General features: G+C 36.2%; 1 protein-coding gene across 7 annotated transcripts in view; it reads left to right on the top strand.

Annotated features, from left to right (window-relative positions):
• Nucleotides 1–21430, top strand: part of RABGAP1L (RAB GTPase activating protein 1 like) — a 744356-nt gene that overhangs the window by 444430 nt on the left and 278496 nt on the right. For 6 of the 7 annotated variants that reach the window (XM_038542444.1, XM_038542442.1, XM_038542443.1 and 3 more), the window contains one exon: nucleotides 18647–18721. In XM_038542444.1, the coding sequence (XP_038398372.1) occupies nucleotides 18647–18721 (75 nt within the window). Of the gene's footprint in view, nucleotides 1–14130; nucleotides 14241–18646; nucleotides 18722–21430 lie in introns of those variants that run through there. The other variant, XM_038542449.1, reaches the window with a different exon arrangement.

The following is a 21430-nucleotide window of genomic DNA, read 5'->3' as shown; positions in this document are numbered from 1 at the left end:
TTTCTGTATACCACTAAAATCTCTGCTTAGTTGTTTTTAATATTCTTGCAGACCACTGTTTCTAAAATTTTACCTTCAATGAAATACTATTTTGCCCTTGTGAGCAAATATAGGAGATGAAATTTTCACAGTGTTCCCCCCAAACTTTTTGTTAGATAAGTTGTTGGTTAATAGATTCAGATTTTCTGGGGGAGAGGGGAAATTTTCCCTGATCCTCTTGTTTTTTTGTGGGATAAAGAGAGTATTAGATTAGCACACTGATAAATCTTAATATCTCAGAATGAGTTTCATTTAATATCCCTGCCCTTAAATCATTCATTTTCCTTTTTTTATTTTAGGCAAATTATCTAATTTTGCTTCATTGCGAAGGACAGTTATGTTTATAGTCATTCAGAACAGCAAGTGCATTCTCATACATATACATAGACATATAAAAGAAGTCTTAGCAACTTAAAGTTGAAAAGCTTCACTGTGTGTGTATTCAAAGGTTAACTTCATACTTGGCATTCCTTATAATATTTCATTTTTTATTTGTTAGTATCAATCATACATGAAGGACTATTTGAAGTTTATTTTTAATTTTTTGGTTCTTTTTAATATACATGTTAAAAGATAGACTTTCTAGGAGTCAGAGCTCAACTGAGAAGATATGTTATTTTAAATACGAATTTTTCTTCTGAAACTATAATAATGAAAAGGTTGGATTTGTGAAAGAGAACGGGTGATTTGTAATGCTCTTGAAAGTATCTGAAGAAATTTTTAAAATTTCTTTATGTGCCTGGTCCCATAAGAGCTTTTCTGAAATAGCTTTGTAGTTTCTGTGGAACTGGTAGTCTTTTAACTGAAAGGCTAATTGAAGCCATCACACCATTACTAGAATAAAGAAGAGAAAGGGTGGGATTATGAAGATGATAAAAATGGAATAGGTGTATATTCTAAAGGTTTGATTATAGCCACTCTTTTTCAAAAAAAACATTACTCTTTGAGGAAAAAAAGATAAGTAAGATTACTTTTTAAAATAGAAAAGGAAAAAAATAAAATAGAAAAGGAAAAGGAAAAACAAAACTAACCAAAAACATAACACAGGGAGCCTTCAAATAAAATTCTACTCCTGGTGTCCTGAATTTATGATTTTTCTCAAAATAGAGATCTATTTCTGTAGTCGATTCGAGTGCCTTAAATATTCCAAACAATAGACTCACAGTTATTCCTGACTGAATTAGTTATAGGATTATGAGGACTTATTTCCTGTTTACTAATTGTTATCCAGTTGGCAATATTTTTACAACTTTGAAGCCTCCTCCTTAACCAGACCTTTTCCTGCATCTTTTAAAGACCAAGGAAGGGTGTGAAGCTGAATTGCTTTCCTCCTCCTTCCCATCTGTCCAAATCTTACTAGCCCACTTCCCTTGTGAAGCTTGTTCTGCCCACTTCTACCCACAGTGATTTATAGATTAAAAATACTCTATAAAGTTTAGATGATACGGATTATGTTTGAACAGTATCTGATTAATTTCACTTGTCTTTTCTTCAGTTCAGTCTTTGAGAGAAGAGGAACTCTGACATTTTCTTTTTCTTTGTTTTAGAAAGTAGAGTGCAGTACTGGCTACGTGATGCAATATAATTAACTCTGTGGTCTTGACTTGATGAAACTGTGTTATTCCAGGTCTTCTAAGAAGCCTGTTATCAAGACAGGATTAAATGTGTAGGCAGTGTATTAGAAGAGATGCCTATAAGAGAAAATGGAGAAGCTGGGAAAACCATTAGACTACAATGTTAATCTGACACCAACAGAAGAAGAGAGGAAGGAAGATTAGGTAGAAGTGTCATAGGCTATAGTGAACTTCTAAGGAAAGCTTGGCATGACTAATGGGAGTCGTTGGCTCAAGTTATATGTTGAGGTCCCACTTCTCCCAGCAGCTGGCCTATTTTAATATTTTGTTGTGCTCATTCATTGGCCTCTGGGAAGTGTGACCTTGGTGCAAACATAGAGATGGATTTTAGAGTATAATAGTTGGAACCTTTGGTCAATTATGTTTTCTGCTGTTGGAGATCTGAGAGGTGCATTTTCATGGTCACCATACTGATAGTTTAGATGAAAACATGTGGTATATAAACTCTAAAGGAACTCTCTATTTCTATAAATTTTTCTTCTAGAAAATAATTTTATTTATAAAAATTATTCAACTTAAGCTCTTTAAAGAGCAGGGATGTTGTTTTTCTTTATTTTGTAGAGTTCCTTCTTGAAGTCCTTTATGTTACCATTTAAAAAATAAATAAAAAGTCCAAAGATGTAAACTGAACACTCCAGATAATTTCCCATAATCAAACAGTAGTTTACTTATATTAGGGACGTTAAATTTTTTTTAAGGATATGATAGTCTAGTTATTTTACATTTCCTTTTTTTAAAAACGAGTGTATCAGTTCACTTTTAAATTGTTGCCAAGGGCCTTTTTTTTTGTTGTTATATAAAAGGAAACTTACATCTAGGAATTTTGCCAGCTATGTTAGATAAGAAAATTGCTTTGTGAGTGAATATTTGTGAGTACATCTAGCTTTCTACGTTATAGTCGCCAGAGTATAGATTATTTCATATCAGAGAATCTATTTTTAGAGCTTATGTTAATACTTTTTTTTTGCCAGCATATAGGACAAACTTAATAACCTTTTTTAAGTCCCAATTTATTATTATTAGACAAAAGTATTCTATCAAGTTCATTTATATATGTATGTATATTTCCATATATTTTTTAAAGAATGTCAAACTTACAGGGAAGCTGCAAGTACATAATTTTGTTTTCCTACATCATTTGAGAGTGATTTGCCAACATGATGCTGTATCACCCCCAAATACTTTAGCATGTTTTCTAATAAGCAAGAATATTCCCTTGTGTAATCAATAAAACATCCAAATCAAAAAGTAACATTGATATATTGCTACTACCCAAGCCTTAGACTTCATTCAGGTTTTACTAGTTGTCCACATAATGTCCTTTATAGAAAAAGGACCTAGCACAAAATCACACATTTCATTTAGTTGACATGCCTCCCTAATTTCCTTTTATCTGGAGTAGTTTCTTGCTCGTTGCTTCACTTTCTTGACCTTGGTACTTTTGAAGGTAATAGCCCAATCAGTTTTTGGAATGTCCCTCAATTTGAGTTTGTCTGATGTTTCCTCATGGTTGGATTTAGGTTATACATTTTTGGCAGGAGTATTACAAAAGGAATGATCTCTTCTTATCTCTTCCTCTCAAGTAGCACACAGCTGCAATTTTTTCCATTATTGATGATCACTTTGATCACATAAATATTATTTACCGACTTTTCCACCGTGAAATTTCTTTTCTTCTTTGTAATTAAGAAGTATTTTTGTGTGAGATAATTTATAACTAAAAAAATATATCTTGGGGCAGCCTGGGTGGCTCAGCAGTTTAGCGCCACCTTCAGCCCAGGGCGTGATCCTGGAGACCTGGGATCGAGTCCCACGTCGGGCACCCTGCATGGAGCCTGCTTCTTCCTCTGCCTGTGTCTCTGCCTCTCTCTGTCTCTGTGTCTCTCATGAATAAATAAATAAAATCTTTTAAAAAAATAAAAATAAATAAAAAATATATCTTTTTGGGGGCACCTGGGTGGCTCAGTTGGTTAAGTGCCTGCCTTGGGCTTCAGGTCATGATCTAGGGCCCCAGGCAAGGCTACCTGCTCAGTGGGGAGTCTGCTTCTCCCTCTTTCTCTGCCCCTTCCCCCTCATGCTTTCTCTCTTTAATAAATAAATAAATCTTTAAAAAACATACCTTCTTTATCAGACTTTCCATTTATGTATGCATTTATGTATATATATGTATTATCATATTCAGATGAACTCATGAATTCTCATTTTATTCATTGTATTTACTCTCTTATAATTGTTTTGGTGCTCCCATTGTTCCCAATTGGACAGTGGGAGATCTTCAAGCTGACGTTTGAGCATACTCTGTCATTTTCTGAGCACTGCCTTTCTTTCTGTCTCAAAAGATATTCCAGACTTACTTCTTTGCCCCAGAACTAGAATTAGCTATTTCACTAAAGAACCCTGCTTTCCTTAGTTAAAAATGGTAAAAATCGCAAAATCTGTATGCTAGATGTATTCATTGCTATTAGGATGTCATTACTCCAAGTCATCTCAATAGACAGAGCTTATATATATATAAACTTATATATATATATATTCCTTATATATATATTCCTTATATATATGTGCATATATTCATACAAACATAAATTTTCTTCTGTATTTTTAAATTTTTTTAAAGATTTATTTATTTATTTTAGAGAGAGAGCAGGTGAGTGGGGAGAGGGGTGGAAGGAGAAAGAATCTTCAGCAGACTCCCCACAGAGCCCAAGGTAGGTTTTGATCTAACAACCCTGAAATCAGGACCTGAGCTAAAATCAAAAGTGGGACGCTTAACAGACTGAACAACCCAGGCATCCCTTCTGTATTTTTTAATGAGATATATAATTCATATACCATAAAATCCATCCTTTTGAATAAGTGTACATTTTAGTGGTTTTAGTATATTCATGAAGTTATGCAACCATCATCACTGTTTAATTCTAGAACATTCGACCATTCTTAGAAAGAAACCTTGTATCCATTAGAAGTCACTCTCCAGCATCCCAATTCTCAGCCTTTAGCGATCATTAATCCACTTTTTGTTTCTGTGGATTTACCAGGTTTTGTTACTGTTTTTATTGTAGTAGTTTGGTTGGTCTTTTGTGAACTAATTATATAAAGTTTGTATTCTTTGTCATATGTGGCCACTAAAGTGTCTGCTTGGTGGTTAGCTAATGATTGGTCAGAGATTTGCTTAAATTTCTTAGAACCAGTAACTTTCCCACTGTTTTTTTGTTTTGTTTTGTTTTAAGATTTTATTTATTAATTCATGAAAGACACAGAGAGGCAGAGACACAGGCAGAGGGAGAAGCAGGCTCCATGCAGGGAGCCCAATGTGGGACTCGATCCCAGGTCTCCAGGATCACGCCCTGGGCCAAAGGCAGCGCTAAACCGCTGAGCCACCCAGGGATTCCCAACTTTCCCACTGTTTACCAAGGGGCTCTGTGTATGTGTTTGGGCATACTTTCATTACTCAGCTAACCAGGTGACAACTCTATCTTACCTTCATTTCCTGCTTATGCAGAGCCTCAATGTCAGCCAGAAATGAGAGTTTAGACCTTCTCATCCCTTTTCTGAGCTTACCTAAAGCTTTGGGCATCTGTACAGCCTTGCACATGGGCATGGACCTCTAGATTCTCAGAAATATGTCTGAGTTTTTCAGAGCCCTTATGGATATCTCATTCTTTAGCTTTTCTTTTTAAGCATTTTGGTAGGTCTATTGTCTGCTCCAACTTTTATCTACCATCGCAAAGCAGTCATAAAATTGAACAATCGCTTGTAATTGTTTTTGACAAATGCCCTGGGGAAAAGGCTTTTCACACTGAGTTAGCTTGCAGGTGGTCTGGGCATCCATCATATATAATGGTAATTCTCTGCAAGTGATGTTTTGCTGGAGCTCTAGCCTATTTTGCTCCTCCTGATAGTTGCCCAGGCTGCTTGTTTTCACTGCAAATGCAAAGTGTTAGTTTTCAAGGTTATCATGGAGATGTAGAGAAATGTATAGAACTATGAGAAGTTAAAAAAAAAAAAAACTATGAGAAGTTAAAAATGCCACAAAATTCCCAATTCTTACAGAGATTCAGTTGTTTTTCTGTAATAAATGTTCCTCGGACTGCTGCAAACCTTAGGCCAGTTTCCAGAACACTGGAAAAGCTGATTGTAATAATTTTTTTGCTATTTTTCCTGCTGTTATAGAGGATGCATATTGTGTTATAGATGAAGATAATCTGTTCTTCTTTATCATAGAGGTCCGCAAAACATTTGTCTATACTTGCTGTAACCAGTTCCTCTCCTCCATTTCCTAAACTCATTTCAGTCAAGATTTCATTTGCATTACTATGTTGTAAATGATCTTATCAGAAAACAAACATATTCCAAATCATTAAATACTCTATCATCTTATTTAATAGTAACTCCATTCTTCCTATTGCTCAGGCTAGATAGCTGGAACCATTTTTGACTCTCTTCTTTCTCTTACACTACAAGTTTATTTATTTTGAAAGGTTTTATTTATTCATTCATGAGAGACACACGAGAGAGAGAGAGAGGCACAGGCAGAGGGAGAAGGAGGTCCCATGCAAGGAGCCTGATTCAGGACTCGATCCCAGAACTCCAGGATCATACCCTGGGCCGAAAACAGGCACTAAACCCCTGAGCCACACAGGCATCCCAGACTACAAGTTTAAAAAGTGTTAGCTACCGCTAAGAACAGTGGTCCTGGGATGTCAACCCAATGCATAGTTTGCAAGTGTTGGGATTCCTAAGAGAGACACAACTCATATAGGCACTGGTTGGAACAATGCTTTACTCTCATAGGAAAAAAGACAGAGCAAGGTCAACTTCAGTAGTGAGTGTCAGTCCCACAAGATGACTATCATAGGGAGATGGTCTGCATGCACCTCTCTCATACTGTAAAAGAAGGACCAAGGACCCCTGTTCTCTCCTACAAAGAATATGAGTAACGGTGGGGTTGACCAGGTGCCATATGACACATATACCTACGAAGAAGTACATGTGAAGCCTGGAACCAGGGAATGTCTTCCCAAACAAGGTGATATGCCCAGTACAGGCTATCCTAACCATATTGTTTTTATGAGAAAAACACATGCCCAGTTTCAAAGAAAATACTGGTAAATGAACTGTTGATCACTGTGGACTATCTGTGCTGAATTCTAAAAGAATAGGAATATATGTCATTCATAATGATTCTAAAGGCTTGGAGGAAGAGGAATATTTGGTGCTAATTTTTTTTTAGAAAACTATTGATTTATTACCAAATCTTAAAACTTATTTGGGGGGAGGGGGGCTTAAAACTTTAAATCATAGTATGGGACTAAATCTACATTACTTTTTCATTTACTTTATATTTCTAATGTTTATGGCCTTCCTTAAAACTAATAATTTGGGCACCTGGGTGGCTCAGTCAGTAAGCGTCTATGTTCAACTCAGGTCATGATCTTGAGGTCCCAGGATTAAGCCCTGCATCAGGCTCCTGCTCAGCAGGGGGTCTGCTTCTCCCTCTCCCTCTGCTTGTCTCTCTGCTTCTCTCTTTGCTTATGTTCTCTTGATTTAAAAAACAAAACTAAACAAAACAGAACTGAGACACTTGGGTGGCTCAGTGGTTGAGCATCTGCCTTTGGCTCAGGTCATGATCCTGGGGTCCTGGGATCAAGTCTCACATCAGGTTCCCTGCAAGGAGACTGCTTCTTCCTCTGCCAGTGTCTCTGCCTTTCTCTCTGTGTGTGTGTCTCTCTCTTTTTTTAAAGATTTATTTATTTATTTATTTATTTATTTATTTATTTATTTATGAGAGAGAGGCAGAGACACAGGAGGAGGGAGAAGCAGGCTTCATGCCAGGAGCCTGATGTGGGACTCGATCCCGGGACTCCAGGATCACGCCCCGGGCCAAAGGCAGGCGCTAAACCACTGAGCCACCCAGGGATCCCCTCTCTGTGTGTCTCTTATGAATAAATTTTAAAAAAATTTTAAAGCCCTAATAATTTATTATTAATCAGTAACAATTTTGATTTTATTAATTAAAAATGCTTTGTATTGATTTGCTTTTGTAGGCTAATTCAGAAGTATAAATGATTTCAGCTTAATTCTGGATATGGGTATATGTGTGTTTCCAAAGATATATTTATATATTCCTAAGAAGATATTTAGATAGGGGTGCCTGGGTGGCTCAGTCTGTTAAGTGTCTGCATCTTGATTTCAGTATAGTCATGATCTCAGGGTTGTGAGATTTCACCGTGTGTTGGGCTCTGTACTCAGTGAGGAGTCTGCTTGAGATTCTTTCCTTCTCCCTTTGCCCCAACCCCCACCTCTCTCTAGAAAATAATAAAAAAAGAAGATGGATATAGTTAGATATAGATGTTTATCCAAGAGGATACATGTACACAGAGTAGATCTCCATTATTCATAGATTCCATATTTGCAAATTTGCCTACTCACTAAGATTTATTCATAACCTCCACATCATTACTCTTTTTTTTGATCACAAAAACATTGGCTGATGTGCCTGTCCACTATATGGAAAAACTTGAGTCATTTGATATATACATTCCAAGTTCAGGTGAAACCAGGTAATGCTCTGCCTTCTTGTTGCAACTCTCATTCTATAAACAAGTGTTCTTTTTTGCCGTTATTTAGTGCTACATTTTTGTGTTTTTTTGTGATTTTCATGTTGGTGATTTTGCTGTTTAAAATGGCCATCAAGCATAATGCTGAACACTGTCTAGTATTGTTAAGCATAAGATGGCTGTGCTACATACTTTACATAATGTGCCTCACAGAAAAAAATGTGTGTTAGATAAGCTTTGTTTTGTTATAGTGATGTTCCTGATTCCAATATTAAGTAATGAACAATAAATATTAAATAAGGTGCCTTTAATAGAAACACATATAAAACAAAGTTATCATTGATCAATTGCCCAAAACATTGTGACCAGGGACTCCCAGAAGCCTAACCCTCTCTATCACCTAGTAGCAGCAATTCAGTATTTGCTTGAATTCAGCAATGATAATAATCTTATAGAGCATAACTCCTGTAAGGAATGAGAATTTACTGTACTTATGTAGAATTATCTCCAAGAACAGTAGTTTTCATTGGTTATCTACTTCACTATTTTAATTACCTATGCTAAATTTCAGTGAAGCCTTGATCTGTGTCTTTCATATTCATATTCTAGAAATGTCACCTAAATTGAAATCTTATCACTAATCATTGAATGGGAAATTAGTAGCAATTTTTTTAATTTAGAATTTTTTAGATTATGAAATATTCATTCAAATGAGAAAACATAATTTATGATTTTTTAAAATAACAAAAGTAATATCCTTGCATCAACAACTTAGGAAATACACTACTACTGGTATCTTTGAAAAATTCAAGGTGCTCTTCTCAAATTCAGTCTGCCTCCACTAGAGTCAGGGACTCTCCAAAACTTTATGATTAATGTTTCTCTACATTCTTTCAGTAAAGCCATCTCTATGATTAGTTTATGATTATGTATTTAATACATCACAAAAAGAAGAATTTATGTTTTATCATTAAGTTTTTGTGGTTGCTCACCTGAACTCTGCCACATATGTCAACAATCATTAATATCTTGAGTCTATATAGTAATAGTAGCCAAGACCTTGAGCTCTGGAGCTGGGCTGCCTGAGTTTGAATTCTGGCCTGGTCCTTGCTAACTAGGTGACCTTGAACCTTATTATTTAGCTTCTTTGTGCCTCAGTTTCTTCTTGTATAAAATGGGTGTTTTTTTAAAGTTCTTATTTCCTTATTCATGAGGGACACAGAGAGAGGCAGAAACATATGCAGAGGGAAAAGCAGGCTCCCTGGGGGGGAACCTGATGCAGGACTCAATCCCATGACCCCAGGATCACAACCTGAGCCAAAGGCAGATGCTCAACCACTGAGCCACCCAGGTGTCCCTATCAAATGGGTATATTAATGGTACTTAACTCAAAGTTGTTGTAAAGATTAAATAAATTCATACATATAAATACCTAGAACAATGGGTAACAAATATTAACAAATAAATGTTAGTAGCTGTTTAACAGAGAAATTAATGCTAAATGATTCTTTGAAAAACTACTTGCATTCTTAAGTATTATATTAAATAATCTTTGCTTTAAATGTTACCCTAATTTCTTTTAGATAGTCAGGTATCTTATGATTCTCGTCACTCTGTGATCTCTTTTTATTTAGCTTACTGTGACATTACTTAAAAATAGTCTTTCCTTGATGTCTCTTTTTGTCTCTTAGATTGTGTGAGAACAGATCTCTTTTTAGTTGGTAAATAAATTTATTTCCACATATTTTATACTTGGTTGTTTCCCTGACATACTTATTTAAGAGCTGGTACCAAGAACAATCTAAGAGCTGATTCGTTTGTTTGTTTTGATCTCATGTTGGCAGAAGTTCATTATAGGTAATAGATGAAACAGCTTGTCTATCAGTAGCCAATAATTCAGCAAATGTATCAGTTGCTTTAGCAGTGCCAAGAGCTAAATAGGGATCTGTTTTAGATGTTTGATCCTTTCTTGTATGCCCACGGAGCAAATTCTCTGTCTTCTTAGAGAACATCTTCTGTTTTTCTTTTCATTTTTCCTGTAAATCTGAGCTTCCTTCTTCTTTATCTGTAAGTGTGCTTGTCTGATGAAATAGTAGTATATGTTGCCTATTCCTGAGACAAAAGAGAAATATTCCGTGTTTTCTGCATCAACCTAGTAAAGGTTTGTGTGTTTGGGGAGAAAGAGAATTGTAGATCAGTTGTTAGATATAATTTAGCTGTAAGACTAAAAATTTTCCCTAATGATTTTAAGGTAATTCAAGAGCAGTAGTGGTTACTGTCTGTTTTGGGTTGGTAAAGAAAGTCTTACTACCCTGTGGAAAATTATTTTCAAAGTTAGCGTCCATATCAATGGATAACAGTAACTTGCTTAAAGAAAATCACGTGTTTTCCATATTTATGTGATAAAGAAGAACTTATATTTATAGGTAAATGTTACCACCAACTAGATTAAGCCTTACAAATGTATTTTTTAATATCTAAGTTTTAGCCTATAGTTAGCATGTTAATAAATATATCACATAAAGAAATGAAAAGTTCTTCCCTAATCCCAGAAATCATGGATTGAAAAAGATTACGCATTGTCATTAAGAATTGTCATTTCTCTTGAGACTATGGAGTCTTACCCCCATCTCTATTGAGCCCCATGGCAAATCAGGAGATAGGCCCTCCTATCCTTTGTGGACCCAAATACATAAATGTCTAAAAAGAATAATTCTAATTCTGCCCAGAGTGAGTCTAAGTGATTTTCTTAGTCTCGTCAGGCTGCTATAACAAAAAATAGCATTCACTGGGTAGCTTAAACAATTTGTTTCTCATAGTTCTTGAGGCTGAGAAGTTCAAGGTCAGGGTGCTGGCAGATTCAGTGTGTTGTGGGCTTGCTTCCTGGTTGATAGAAGGCCATCTTCTCACTGTGTCCTCATATGGCAGAAGAGGCAAGGAACACTCTGGGATCTCTCTCTTTGGTTTAATTTAAGTTTTATGTAGTTAACCTACAGGCAATATTGGTTTCTGGAGTAGAATTCGGTGATTACCACTTGCATAACAACACCCAGTGCCCATCATAACAAGTGCCCTCCTTACTACACATCACCCACCTGGCCCATCTACCACTCCCTCCCTCCATCAACCTTCAATTTGTTCCCTATCATTAAGAGTCTTTTATGGCTTGTTTCTCTTGCTCCCTTTTTTTCTTTCCTCCTTCCCATATGTTTATCTGTTTTCTTACATAAATTCCATATATGAATGAAATCTTATGGTATTTGTTTTTCTCTGACTGATTTATTTTGCTTAGCGTAATACACTCTAGGTCTATCCATGTCATTGCAAATAACAAAATTTCATTTTTTGATGACTAATATTCCATTGTGTGTGTGTGTGTGTGTATATATATATATATACACCATATATATATATATATATACCACATCTTTAGCCATTCATCAATCAATGGACATGGACATTTGGGCTTTTTCTCTGTAGTTTGGCTATTGTTGATAATGCTGCTATAAAAATTGGGGTGCATGTATCCTTTTAAATCTGTACTTTTGTATCCTTTGAGTAAATATGTAGTAGTGCAATTGCTGGATTATAGGGTAGTTCCATTTTTAGCTTTTTGAGGAACCTCCATACTGTTCTCCAGATTGGCTGCACTGATTTGCATTCCCACCAACAGTGCAAGAAATACTGCATCCTGGTCAATATCCATGGTTTCTTATGTTGTTGATTTTAGCCATTCTGACAGATGTAGGGTGGTATCTCATCATGGTTTTGATTTGTATTTCCCTGATGATTTGTGATGCTGAGCATCTTTCATGTGTCTGTTAGCCATCTGGATGTCTTCTTTTAAAAAGTGTCTATCATGTCTTCTGCCCATTTCTTAACTGAGTTATTTGTGTTTTGGGGTGTTGAGTTTGATAAGTTTTTGTAGAATGTAGAATTTGGATACTAACCCTTTATCAGACATGTCATTTGCAAATATCTGCTTCCATTCTGTAGCAGATGAATGCTTTTGTTTCCCTTGCCTGTGGTTATTTATGTGTCTAGTAAGAACTTGCTGTGGCCAAGGCCAAAGAGGTTTCTTTCTTTCTTTTTTTTTTTTAAGATTTTATTTATTTATTAATGAGAGATAGAGAGAGGCAGAGACACAGGCAGAGAAAGAGACAGAGAGAGAGAAGCAGGCTCCATGCAGGGAGCCTGACATGGGACTCGATCCCGGGTCTCCAGGATCATGCCGTGGGCCAAAGGCAGGCGCCAAACCGCTGAGCCATCCAGGCATCCCGCCAAAGAGGTTTCTGCCTGTGTTCTTTAGGATCATGATGGTTTCCTGTTTCACATTAAGGTCTTTCATCTGGAATCTCTTTCATAAGGACACTAATTCCATTCATGAGAGCTCTATCCTCCTGACCTAATCACCTCCTAATGGCCCCATGTCCCAATACCATCACATTTTAGGTTGGGTTTCAGCATAAAGATTTTGGGAAGAACACAGTCTATAGCAGTGATATAATACAGATATTAAGGGTACATCTATATTTAAGGGTTATGTCTGCATTTCAACAGATTTGGTTCAAATCCTGGCTCTAGCTTTTGTCTTGTCCAAGTTAATTATCTTCTCTAAACCTCACTTTTCTCATCTCATAAGCTTTGTGAGGATTGAGAACATACAAAAGCTTTTAGTACAGTGTCCCTCACATAATAAAGAGGTCCAGCTCTCTTATGCCTTTGTACATGCCTTTCCCCTGCAGCATGCCTCAAGAATCTCCATATTCTTCCTTCAAGAATATGAGGCCAGGTTTGTAGCAATTTTGGTCCTGCCTTTTTTTTCTCTTTTTTCTTTTCTTTTTTTTTAAGATTAAGACATCACCTTGTCTGTGATGTCTTCCTTGCCTTTAACTCTACCTCTGACACTATGACACTTACACTTACTCACCCTTTCCCTCTGAGCTTTCATCTGTCTATCAGCACTCCTCTTAAGGTGCCCTTTTTCACTGCACATGCCGAATTCTTCTACAAGACTGAGCTGAGGTGCACGGACCATGTCTTTTCGTCACCACATCCAACTCACTAAGCACAGTGTTTGATTATATAATAGATGCTCAGTAAATACTGACTTGCTGAATGAAAATATGGAGTACTCTTGGGAACCCAACCAGAAAAGTAGCCTATAGTTCAGAGCAGAAGAAAAGACAGAGTGCAACCTCAGATTTTTTCCCCAAACTGTTATGAAAAATTTCAAATATATAGAAAAGTACAAAGAACTATATAGGAAACATCCATCAACCTATCACCTAGGTTTTACAATTAAAATTTTGTTACATTTTCTTTGTCACTTACATATTAATCCATCTACCTTCTATTCAATTAATCCATTTTAATATTTTAAGGCACATCAAAGTAAATTGCCTTTGTGTGTCTTTATACCTTATGCCTAATAGTGCAACATGCATATTATTAGCTAGAGCTCAGTATTTGCTAACAGTTTTCTTTTGTAGTTACAATTTACTTTCAGTGAAGTGCACAAATATCAGGAGTGCCATTTCATTAATTTTGATAAATGCATACACTTGTGCAATCCAAGACATAGAATTTCCCACATGTCTTCACGGTTAATCCCTGACCCTTCCCCTTGAAGCAATCTTTGATTTTTTTTTAGCCCTATATTGCTTGGACTTGTAGAGCTTTATGTTTGCTGACCTGTGGAGGAAAATTATTTTTCTGTAAGATGTAGTTCACACAGCATAATAGTTCTCAGATTCTTCCATGTTACACGTGTTCATAACTCATTACTTTTTGTTGCTGAGGAGTGCTTCATTGTATGAATAGAGCACAGTTTTTTATCAGGAAAGTTACACTTTCCTGATAAGGGATATCTGAGGCTGCTTACAGTTTGGGGCTATTATAAATAAAGCTGCTAGAAATGTCTTAGCCCTATATCAATCTTTCTTGTATACATTTGCATTCATTTCTCTTGGGTGAATATACAGATATGGAATTGCTGAGTTATAGGGTAAGTGTATGTTTAGTTTTCTAGAAAACTGTCAAATTCTTTGTAAAACAAAGTAGTTTTACTGTTTTACACTCCTACTAACAATGTTTGAGAATCCAGGGATACTAGCATTTGGTATATCAGTCTTTCATTTTAGTTTCTGGTGGCTATGTAGTAATATCTCACTGTGGCTCTAATTTCATTTTAACTTGTTGACTAATGATGTTGAACACTTGGCCATGTTCTTATAGACCATTCATAGATAACCCTTTGTGAATTGTCTCTTCAAATCTTTTGTTTTTAAAATTGAGTTGTTTGACATTGAATTGTAGGGGTCCTTTATGTATATGATGCAGAACTTTTTCCAGATATGTTTGCAAATATTTTCCCAGTCTGTGGTTTATCTATTTATTTCCTTCTTTATCTATTATTTCCTATTTATTTATTTATATATCATTCATCATTGAAGGCTTTTTAAATTTGATAATGTATACTGTATCAGTTTATTTTTTATAGTTAGTGCTTCTGTGTCCTAGCTAAGAAACCTTTGCCTTCACCAAGTTACAAAGATACTGTTTTCATTGAGTAGCCTTATAGTTTTAGTTTTATGTTTAGAATTGAAATAGGCCTGAAATTAATTTCTGTGTTTGAAGTGAGGTAGGGATCAAGGTTCATTTATTTTCCCCATATGGATTTCTAACTTTTTGAGCAATTCATTGAAACTATTTTCATATACTTACATGTTTACATATATAAACTATTTTCCTCATTGTATTATCTTGGTAACTTTGTTGAAATCAAATGACTTTATAAATGTGCTTATACTTCTAGACTTTTTATTGTTTACTGATCATTTGTCCTTGTATCAGTTTTATCCTATCTTGAATATTGTAATTTTACAGTAAGTGTAGTATAGTAAAGGCTTCTCTCGTTAGTCTCTTTTTCCCAGAATTTCCACTTTCACTTTCTGTTACCCAATCTGTGTCATTCTCCCCTCCAGTTTCTGACTGCTTTTGTTTAGCTCATCTTTGTCTCTTTTATGTATTTGCCCAGATACAGTTTAAATTTGTTGACAGAGAGAAGGTTGGTCCAGTAGGAGCCACTCCTCCATTATAGAAGTGGTACCCAGATGGTTTTTAAAAGTCATACTGAGCAGGCATCTGGCCAGAGATGCAATTAAAGCAAGGAATGGGGAGAAGTTGAGTGCAAAGAGGGGCAAGTTTTGAATAGAGAGACAGGATTCAGTTCACCTCAGTTAGGGAAGGCTTAGTTAGACTAATGCTAAACAGTGCTTGGGAGAACTCCAAGAGAAAGAACTTGCTAGAACACTGTTTTTGATTTTTTAATTTTATTTTTAATTAAAGATTTTATTAGAGCAAGCACAAGTGAGGGGAGGGCAGAGGGAAAGGGAGAGGGAGAAGCAGATACCCCACTCAGCCAGGAGCCCAATGTGAGGCTCGATCCTAGGATCCCGAGATCATGACCAAATTGAGCCCCCCAGGTACCCCTAGAACATTGTTTTTTAAATTGTGAATTATAAAAGCAATTTAGGAGGTGGCCTCTGAAAAGTCATTTTTGCTTCTAACCTAACTCAAAACCATACAACAAAAGAAAGTAAGATCATTGCATTATGGATTTTCCCTTTTATCCGTAGCTCTCTAATTAGAGAATAGTCTCTGGAGTCACTGAATTCCTACCTTCTCTATGATAGATCATGGACTTTAATTTTCTGTTGGACTTCTCTTGTAACACATATGATCATATAAACAGCATACTTCTCAATAAATGTTAAACATGCTTCTGTAAATAGATCAAACATTTGTTAAAATGATGTCAGGGTTAATGAAGCATGACGACTTTTAGAGATACACAATTTTAAAGACTCCTTAACTGATATCTTTTATGGGGAAGAGGAAGTCTTGAAAATATATTCATCATTCATGTAACATGCTCTCTCATCAACAAATCCCAAGAACAAGTTCCTTGTTCTTGAAAAGGGAAATGACAGAGCACTATTGGGAATGCTTTAAATTGGGATAGTATTAGAACCTTTTGCCTCTTTCTTCCTTTTTTATTCCTCTTCTATTCTCTCTGTCTATAACCCTTCTTCTAACCCCTAATACACACACTCATGGTGAGGTCTGGGTAAAAGTACAAATTAAGCAATCAGAACTATAAACTGTATAAATCTAAGAAAATTAAATAAGTAAAAGGATGCTAATGCATCTTTCAATTTTTAAAATTAGGCAGAGCTCTGGAAATTGGTGATAATGAAGAAAAAGCTCCTCTCAGATTCATTAGATAATTTTTCCATGATCAAATTTTTCTCTCATTAGGAGAGAGTGTGATAATTTCATCATTAGCAGAAGAAGGTTAAAAGAGAACAATAATACTTCAAAAGACACCATTAAGAAGGGCAGGGCATAGACAGGGAGAAACTATTGACAACACATAGGTCTGACAGTGAACTTGTAAACAGAATGTATCAAGAACTCCCAAGAACCAACACTAATAAGACAAACCCCCTAATTAAACAAATGGGCAAGAGCTTGAAGAGACAGTCACAGAAGAGTGTATCAATTGCCTAAAAGCACATGATAATACGCTCTACATTGTTAGCATTCATGGAAATGCAAATCAAAACTACAGGCATTTTTTTAAAGATTTTATTTATTTGTTCATGAGATATATATATATATATATATATATATATATATATATATATATAGAGAGAGAGAGAGAGAGAGAGAGAGAGAGAGAGAAGCAGAGACCCAGACAGAGGGAGAAGCAGGCTCCATGCAGGAAGCCTGATGTGGGACTCGATCCCGGGACTCCAAGATCACACCCTGGGCTGAAGGTAGGCGCTAAACCACTGAGCCACCCAGGGATCCCAAAACTACAGGAATTAATAAAAGGAAAAAGACTGGCAGTATCAGGTGTTGACAAGGATGTGAAGCAGTGAATACTCCTAGTTTGCTGGTGTGCATGTAATATTTGTGTTACAACCACTTTGGAAGACATTTTGGCAATTTGTTATAAAGCTAACCATGCACTTTCATTTAAACCTTGAACTTCCACTCCTAGGTATATACTTAAAGAGAATGAAAATCTATATTCATAAAAATCCCTTGTGCATACATAGCAGCTTTATTTATACTAACTAAACATGAAAAACCCAAATGTTCAACATGAGAAAGGATAAACAAATTGTGGTATGTTTACACAGTGGAATACTATTCATCACTGAAAAGGAATGACCTACTGATGCATGTAGCAACGTGGAGGAATCTCCAAAACATACTGTGCAAAAGTAGTAGCCAGGCACAAAAGTGTTTATATTATATGTTTGTATTTGTATAAAATTCATTTAAAAATGTAAAATTCATTTAAAAATGCAAAGTTAATAATATATTTTGATAAAAATCAGACCACAGGCTGCCTGGAGTAGAGATGGTTTTGACTGCAAAGAGGCATAGGGATGTTGTGGAATGATGGAAATATTCAGTAATGATGGGGTTACATAAATGTAATTATAAATCTCAGCTCAAGGATTAATATATGCATTTCACTGAATCCAAAACTATTTCAAGAAAGTTGATTGTTTGTTTTTAAGTAAAAAAATAGTTCCAGACCCATACTGTGACTACCTTGGCATATGGGAGCTACCACACTTAACGCTCCTCTCTTTGGTAACTCTTCCTAGTCTTCTTTGATAACCACTGCCCTGGACAGAGACAATTTTTATAATCACAGTACATTTTTATTAAGCACACTAAATGGAAAGCCCTTGGGACGCCTGAGTGGCTCAGTGGTTGAGCATCTGTCTTCAGGTCAGGGTATGATCCTGGGGTCCTGGGATCGGGTCCCGCATCGGGCTCCCTGCAGGGAGCCTGCTACTCCTCTACCTATGTTTTTGCTTCTCTCTCTGTGTGTGTCTCTCATGAATAAATAAATCTTTTTTAAAAATGGAAAGCCCCTCACTGAAATGAAGCAAAACACAGGGATGGGATACGTGGGATGGAATACATGTCCAGGATTCAAACTGCACGATTGTTTGTCTTTGCACTAACTCCCATATCAACTCTAGAACCTTCTCACCCTCTTCTACCCTTTGTTTCATCCTCACATGATCCCATTTGCCTGACTACAAACCATAATGGAGCTTTTAAAATTATATGCTCTGAGCATTTCTTTATTCCAGATTCTAAAGATGAACCTGAGGATAATGGGACATGTATACAATTACTTTAGGAATTGTACAGCATCTTTGGGGGATCTCACTGTGCTACGACTCACATATTTACTTTGAAATATCAGTGAAATTGTGGTAGACAGCCCAGGGTCAAGATCAAGCAGCAGCCTGATGTTTACTTATGCTAAAATCTGTGACTGTTTATAGTATTTTTGTCTCTTCACCTTTTCTCTAGGCCTACTCCGTCTACGACGAAGACATTGGGTACTGTCAAGGACAGTCCTTTCTTGCTGCTGTATTGCTGCTGCATGTGAGTAATTTTCCATGTGATAAATGGCACAGTGCTGCCAAGTTTATTTTATTTTCTACTTGGTTTTGTTCTTCTTTCCTATTTTCCATTTATCTGATGGAGATTATACATGGCACATCTTTTTTAAAGTGTACCTTTGGTGATAAAGTAAGAGGTCTGATGTCAAGTACAGGACAGTTTCTCAATTGAATTAATATTCCTGATGGGGAATAAATTGCTTATTTGGAGTTTTTTTAATGAGAATCCTCTAGAATTAAGTCGATGTAACTGCTCAGATAGGAGCAGGAGTAGAACCATTATGAAGGACTATGGCAAGGAAGTCTTACCTTTTCTACAATTTATTTTTGTATACTCTTTTTACTCTCAGTCACCTTCATTTAATGGGACATTTATTGATCATCAGTCTGTCAGTGCTAGGTTAGGAAGTGGGATTACAAATATGAATAATTTATCATGTGTGTTCTCAAAGGCCTCGTGGTTTAGGATAGGGCACAAGAACTGTAGGCACACACTGATTATTTTTATTCTTTTTATGTGTCTTTATTGATTTTTCTGATGTTCACTAAAGAAGAACTGACAGTGTGCTAAGTAAAAGCAATACACAGAGTAAGAGTACAAAAAGGAGAATTACCCAGCCCAGCTCTGTCAGAACTTTCAGGAAAGACTTTCTGGAGGGGATGGTAGCCTTGCCTTGACAGAAATAATTGAGATTGGGGAAAGGTGGCAGTAGAGATAGCTGAAGAAGAGGAACAACATGAGCAAATGTATGAAAATACAGAAGGTCACAGCATATAAAGGGGACAATATGAAATTACAATTTCTGTAGGAAATGTATGTAAAGACAGATATGAAATAAAACTGGTCAGATGGGCAGGGACCAAATCATAAAGACTCTTGACTCATGTCAAGAAAGGTGGTCATTATTATTGAGTTAATGAGGAGCCATTGATTAGTTTGGAGAAAGGGAAGGACAGTTAGATGTTCATTTCAGGGAAATTATTCTTATACCCTTGTAGAGGGTGAAATTAAAGGGGATAGGCAGCAGCAGGGAGACCAGTTAGGCACTATCAATCTAAATGAGAGATGTTGAGACTGAGAGAAAAAGAAGCTGAATTAAGAAACACACAGGAGGCAAAATTGGCAAGTTTTATGGAAGGGTTGACAAAAGAAGAGTCAAAAGTAACGTCTAATTTTCTAGCTTTGGTGACTGGATAACTTGTGGTATTTTTTTTCTTTGACTTGTGGTATTTTTAGCTGAGATAGAAAATATATCCATTGAGATTGAATGGAGAAAAATGATTAGGAGTTGATGATGAATTTTGTTTTGAATTCTTTGAGTTTGGGATATTTTGGGGACATCTGAGTGAAGCTGATGCTGAGGGAGAAATCACAGCTGAAATCATGAGAGTGGATTAGATCATCTAAGAAAAATGAATAGAATTCCAGAGCCCAGGAGTTCCAGATATTTAAAGAGCTTATGAGGAACAGGAATTCCTAACGAGTTTCTGATTTTCAGTAGGAAGGAAGCAGTGAATGCTGTCAAATGCAGCAAAGAGGTCTAGAGACTTTAAAGCATTTCTTTTAGGTTTGTATTCTGGAAATGAAGAATGATTATAGTAGATTTATGGTCCTAATTCTGATAATTTGATTCCAATGATAATAATGATATATAGTGGTTTTGCTGTGATAAATCACTTTATTTAACTTTGATTTCTTCCTCTGTTGCATTATCCTCTTTATTATTATTATTAAATATTTTATTTATTCATTCTTGAGAGACACAGGGAGAGAGAGAGGCAGAGGAAGAAGCAGGCTCCGTGCAGGGAGCCTGACATGGGACTCGATCCCGGGTCTCCAGGATCATGCCCTGGGCTGACGGTGGCACTAAACTGCTGAGCCACCCAGGGATCCCCTCCATTATCCTCTGTTTATGGTCTTCTTGATCTTTTCCTTGTTATCCTTCTTTCTTTGATATCTCCATGGCCCATCGTCTTGGTATTCCCTAGATTATCAAGCCACTGGCCACAAATTCCCAGAGCTCTTGTTCTGCTACTGAACCCGCCTACTGTCTCACACAGTCAGCTCTCTGACAAAGGGGGGTGGAGACAGCACGCAGGGACATGGGTAACATGTTAACCGAGATTCAGAATCATCTTTCTTCTCCAAAGAGCCTTTATAATGATTCTGATGAGAAGCCGAAGTTGAAGCCATGGGTGGTGAAATTTCATCTTCCACAAAGTAATCTTTGCATATATCAGTTTACCACTTTAGACCTGTAGCCCTCCTAATAAACACATTACAATATATTGATTAAACTTCAGTGAGAAGAACATCTGTCTCAGAAATCTGTTTTTAGATTTCACAGAGGGTTAAATATGAGTTCATATTTATTTGGAAATACCTTCCCACAACAACAAAAAAAAGCCAGTGATCCAAATAACTAGAAAACTCAAGTACCTAGAATTTTTTTTGTACATTATCTCCTCTTATAAGGGTCACATGGCAAGTCAGCATTCTAAACTTTGTTTTCAAACTACGTCACAAGATGGACAGAAAGAAATTCAGTCCAGTTTTCTCAAACTTTCTACAATAATAGAATTATGCAGTTGTTGCCGTGGCTTATAAAAATAACTAGAAATATATAAATAGATTCAGAATCCTTGAGGAAAGTTTCACTAATATTTTGCATAGTGTTAATGAGAAACATAT

This window comes from Canis lupus, chromosome 7, assembly GCF_011100685.1.
Source record: "Canis lupus familiaris isolate Mischka breed German Shepherd chromosome 7, alternate assembly UU_Cfam_GSD_1.0, whole genome shotgun sequence".
NCBI lineage: Eukaryota > Metazoa > Chordata > Mammalia > Carnivora > Canidae > Canis > Canis lupus.
This window is presented reverse-complemented; position numbering and strand designations above follow the sequence as displayed.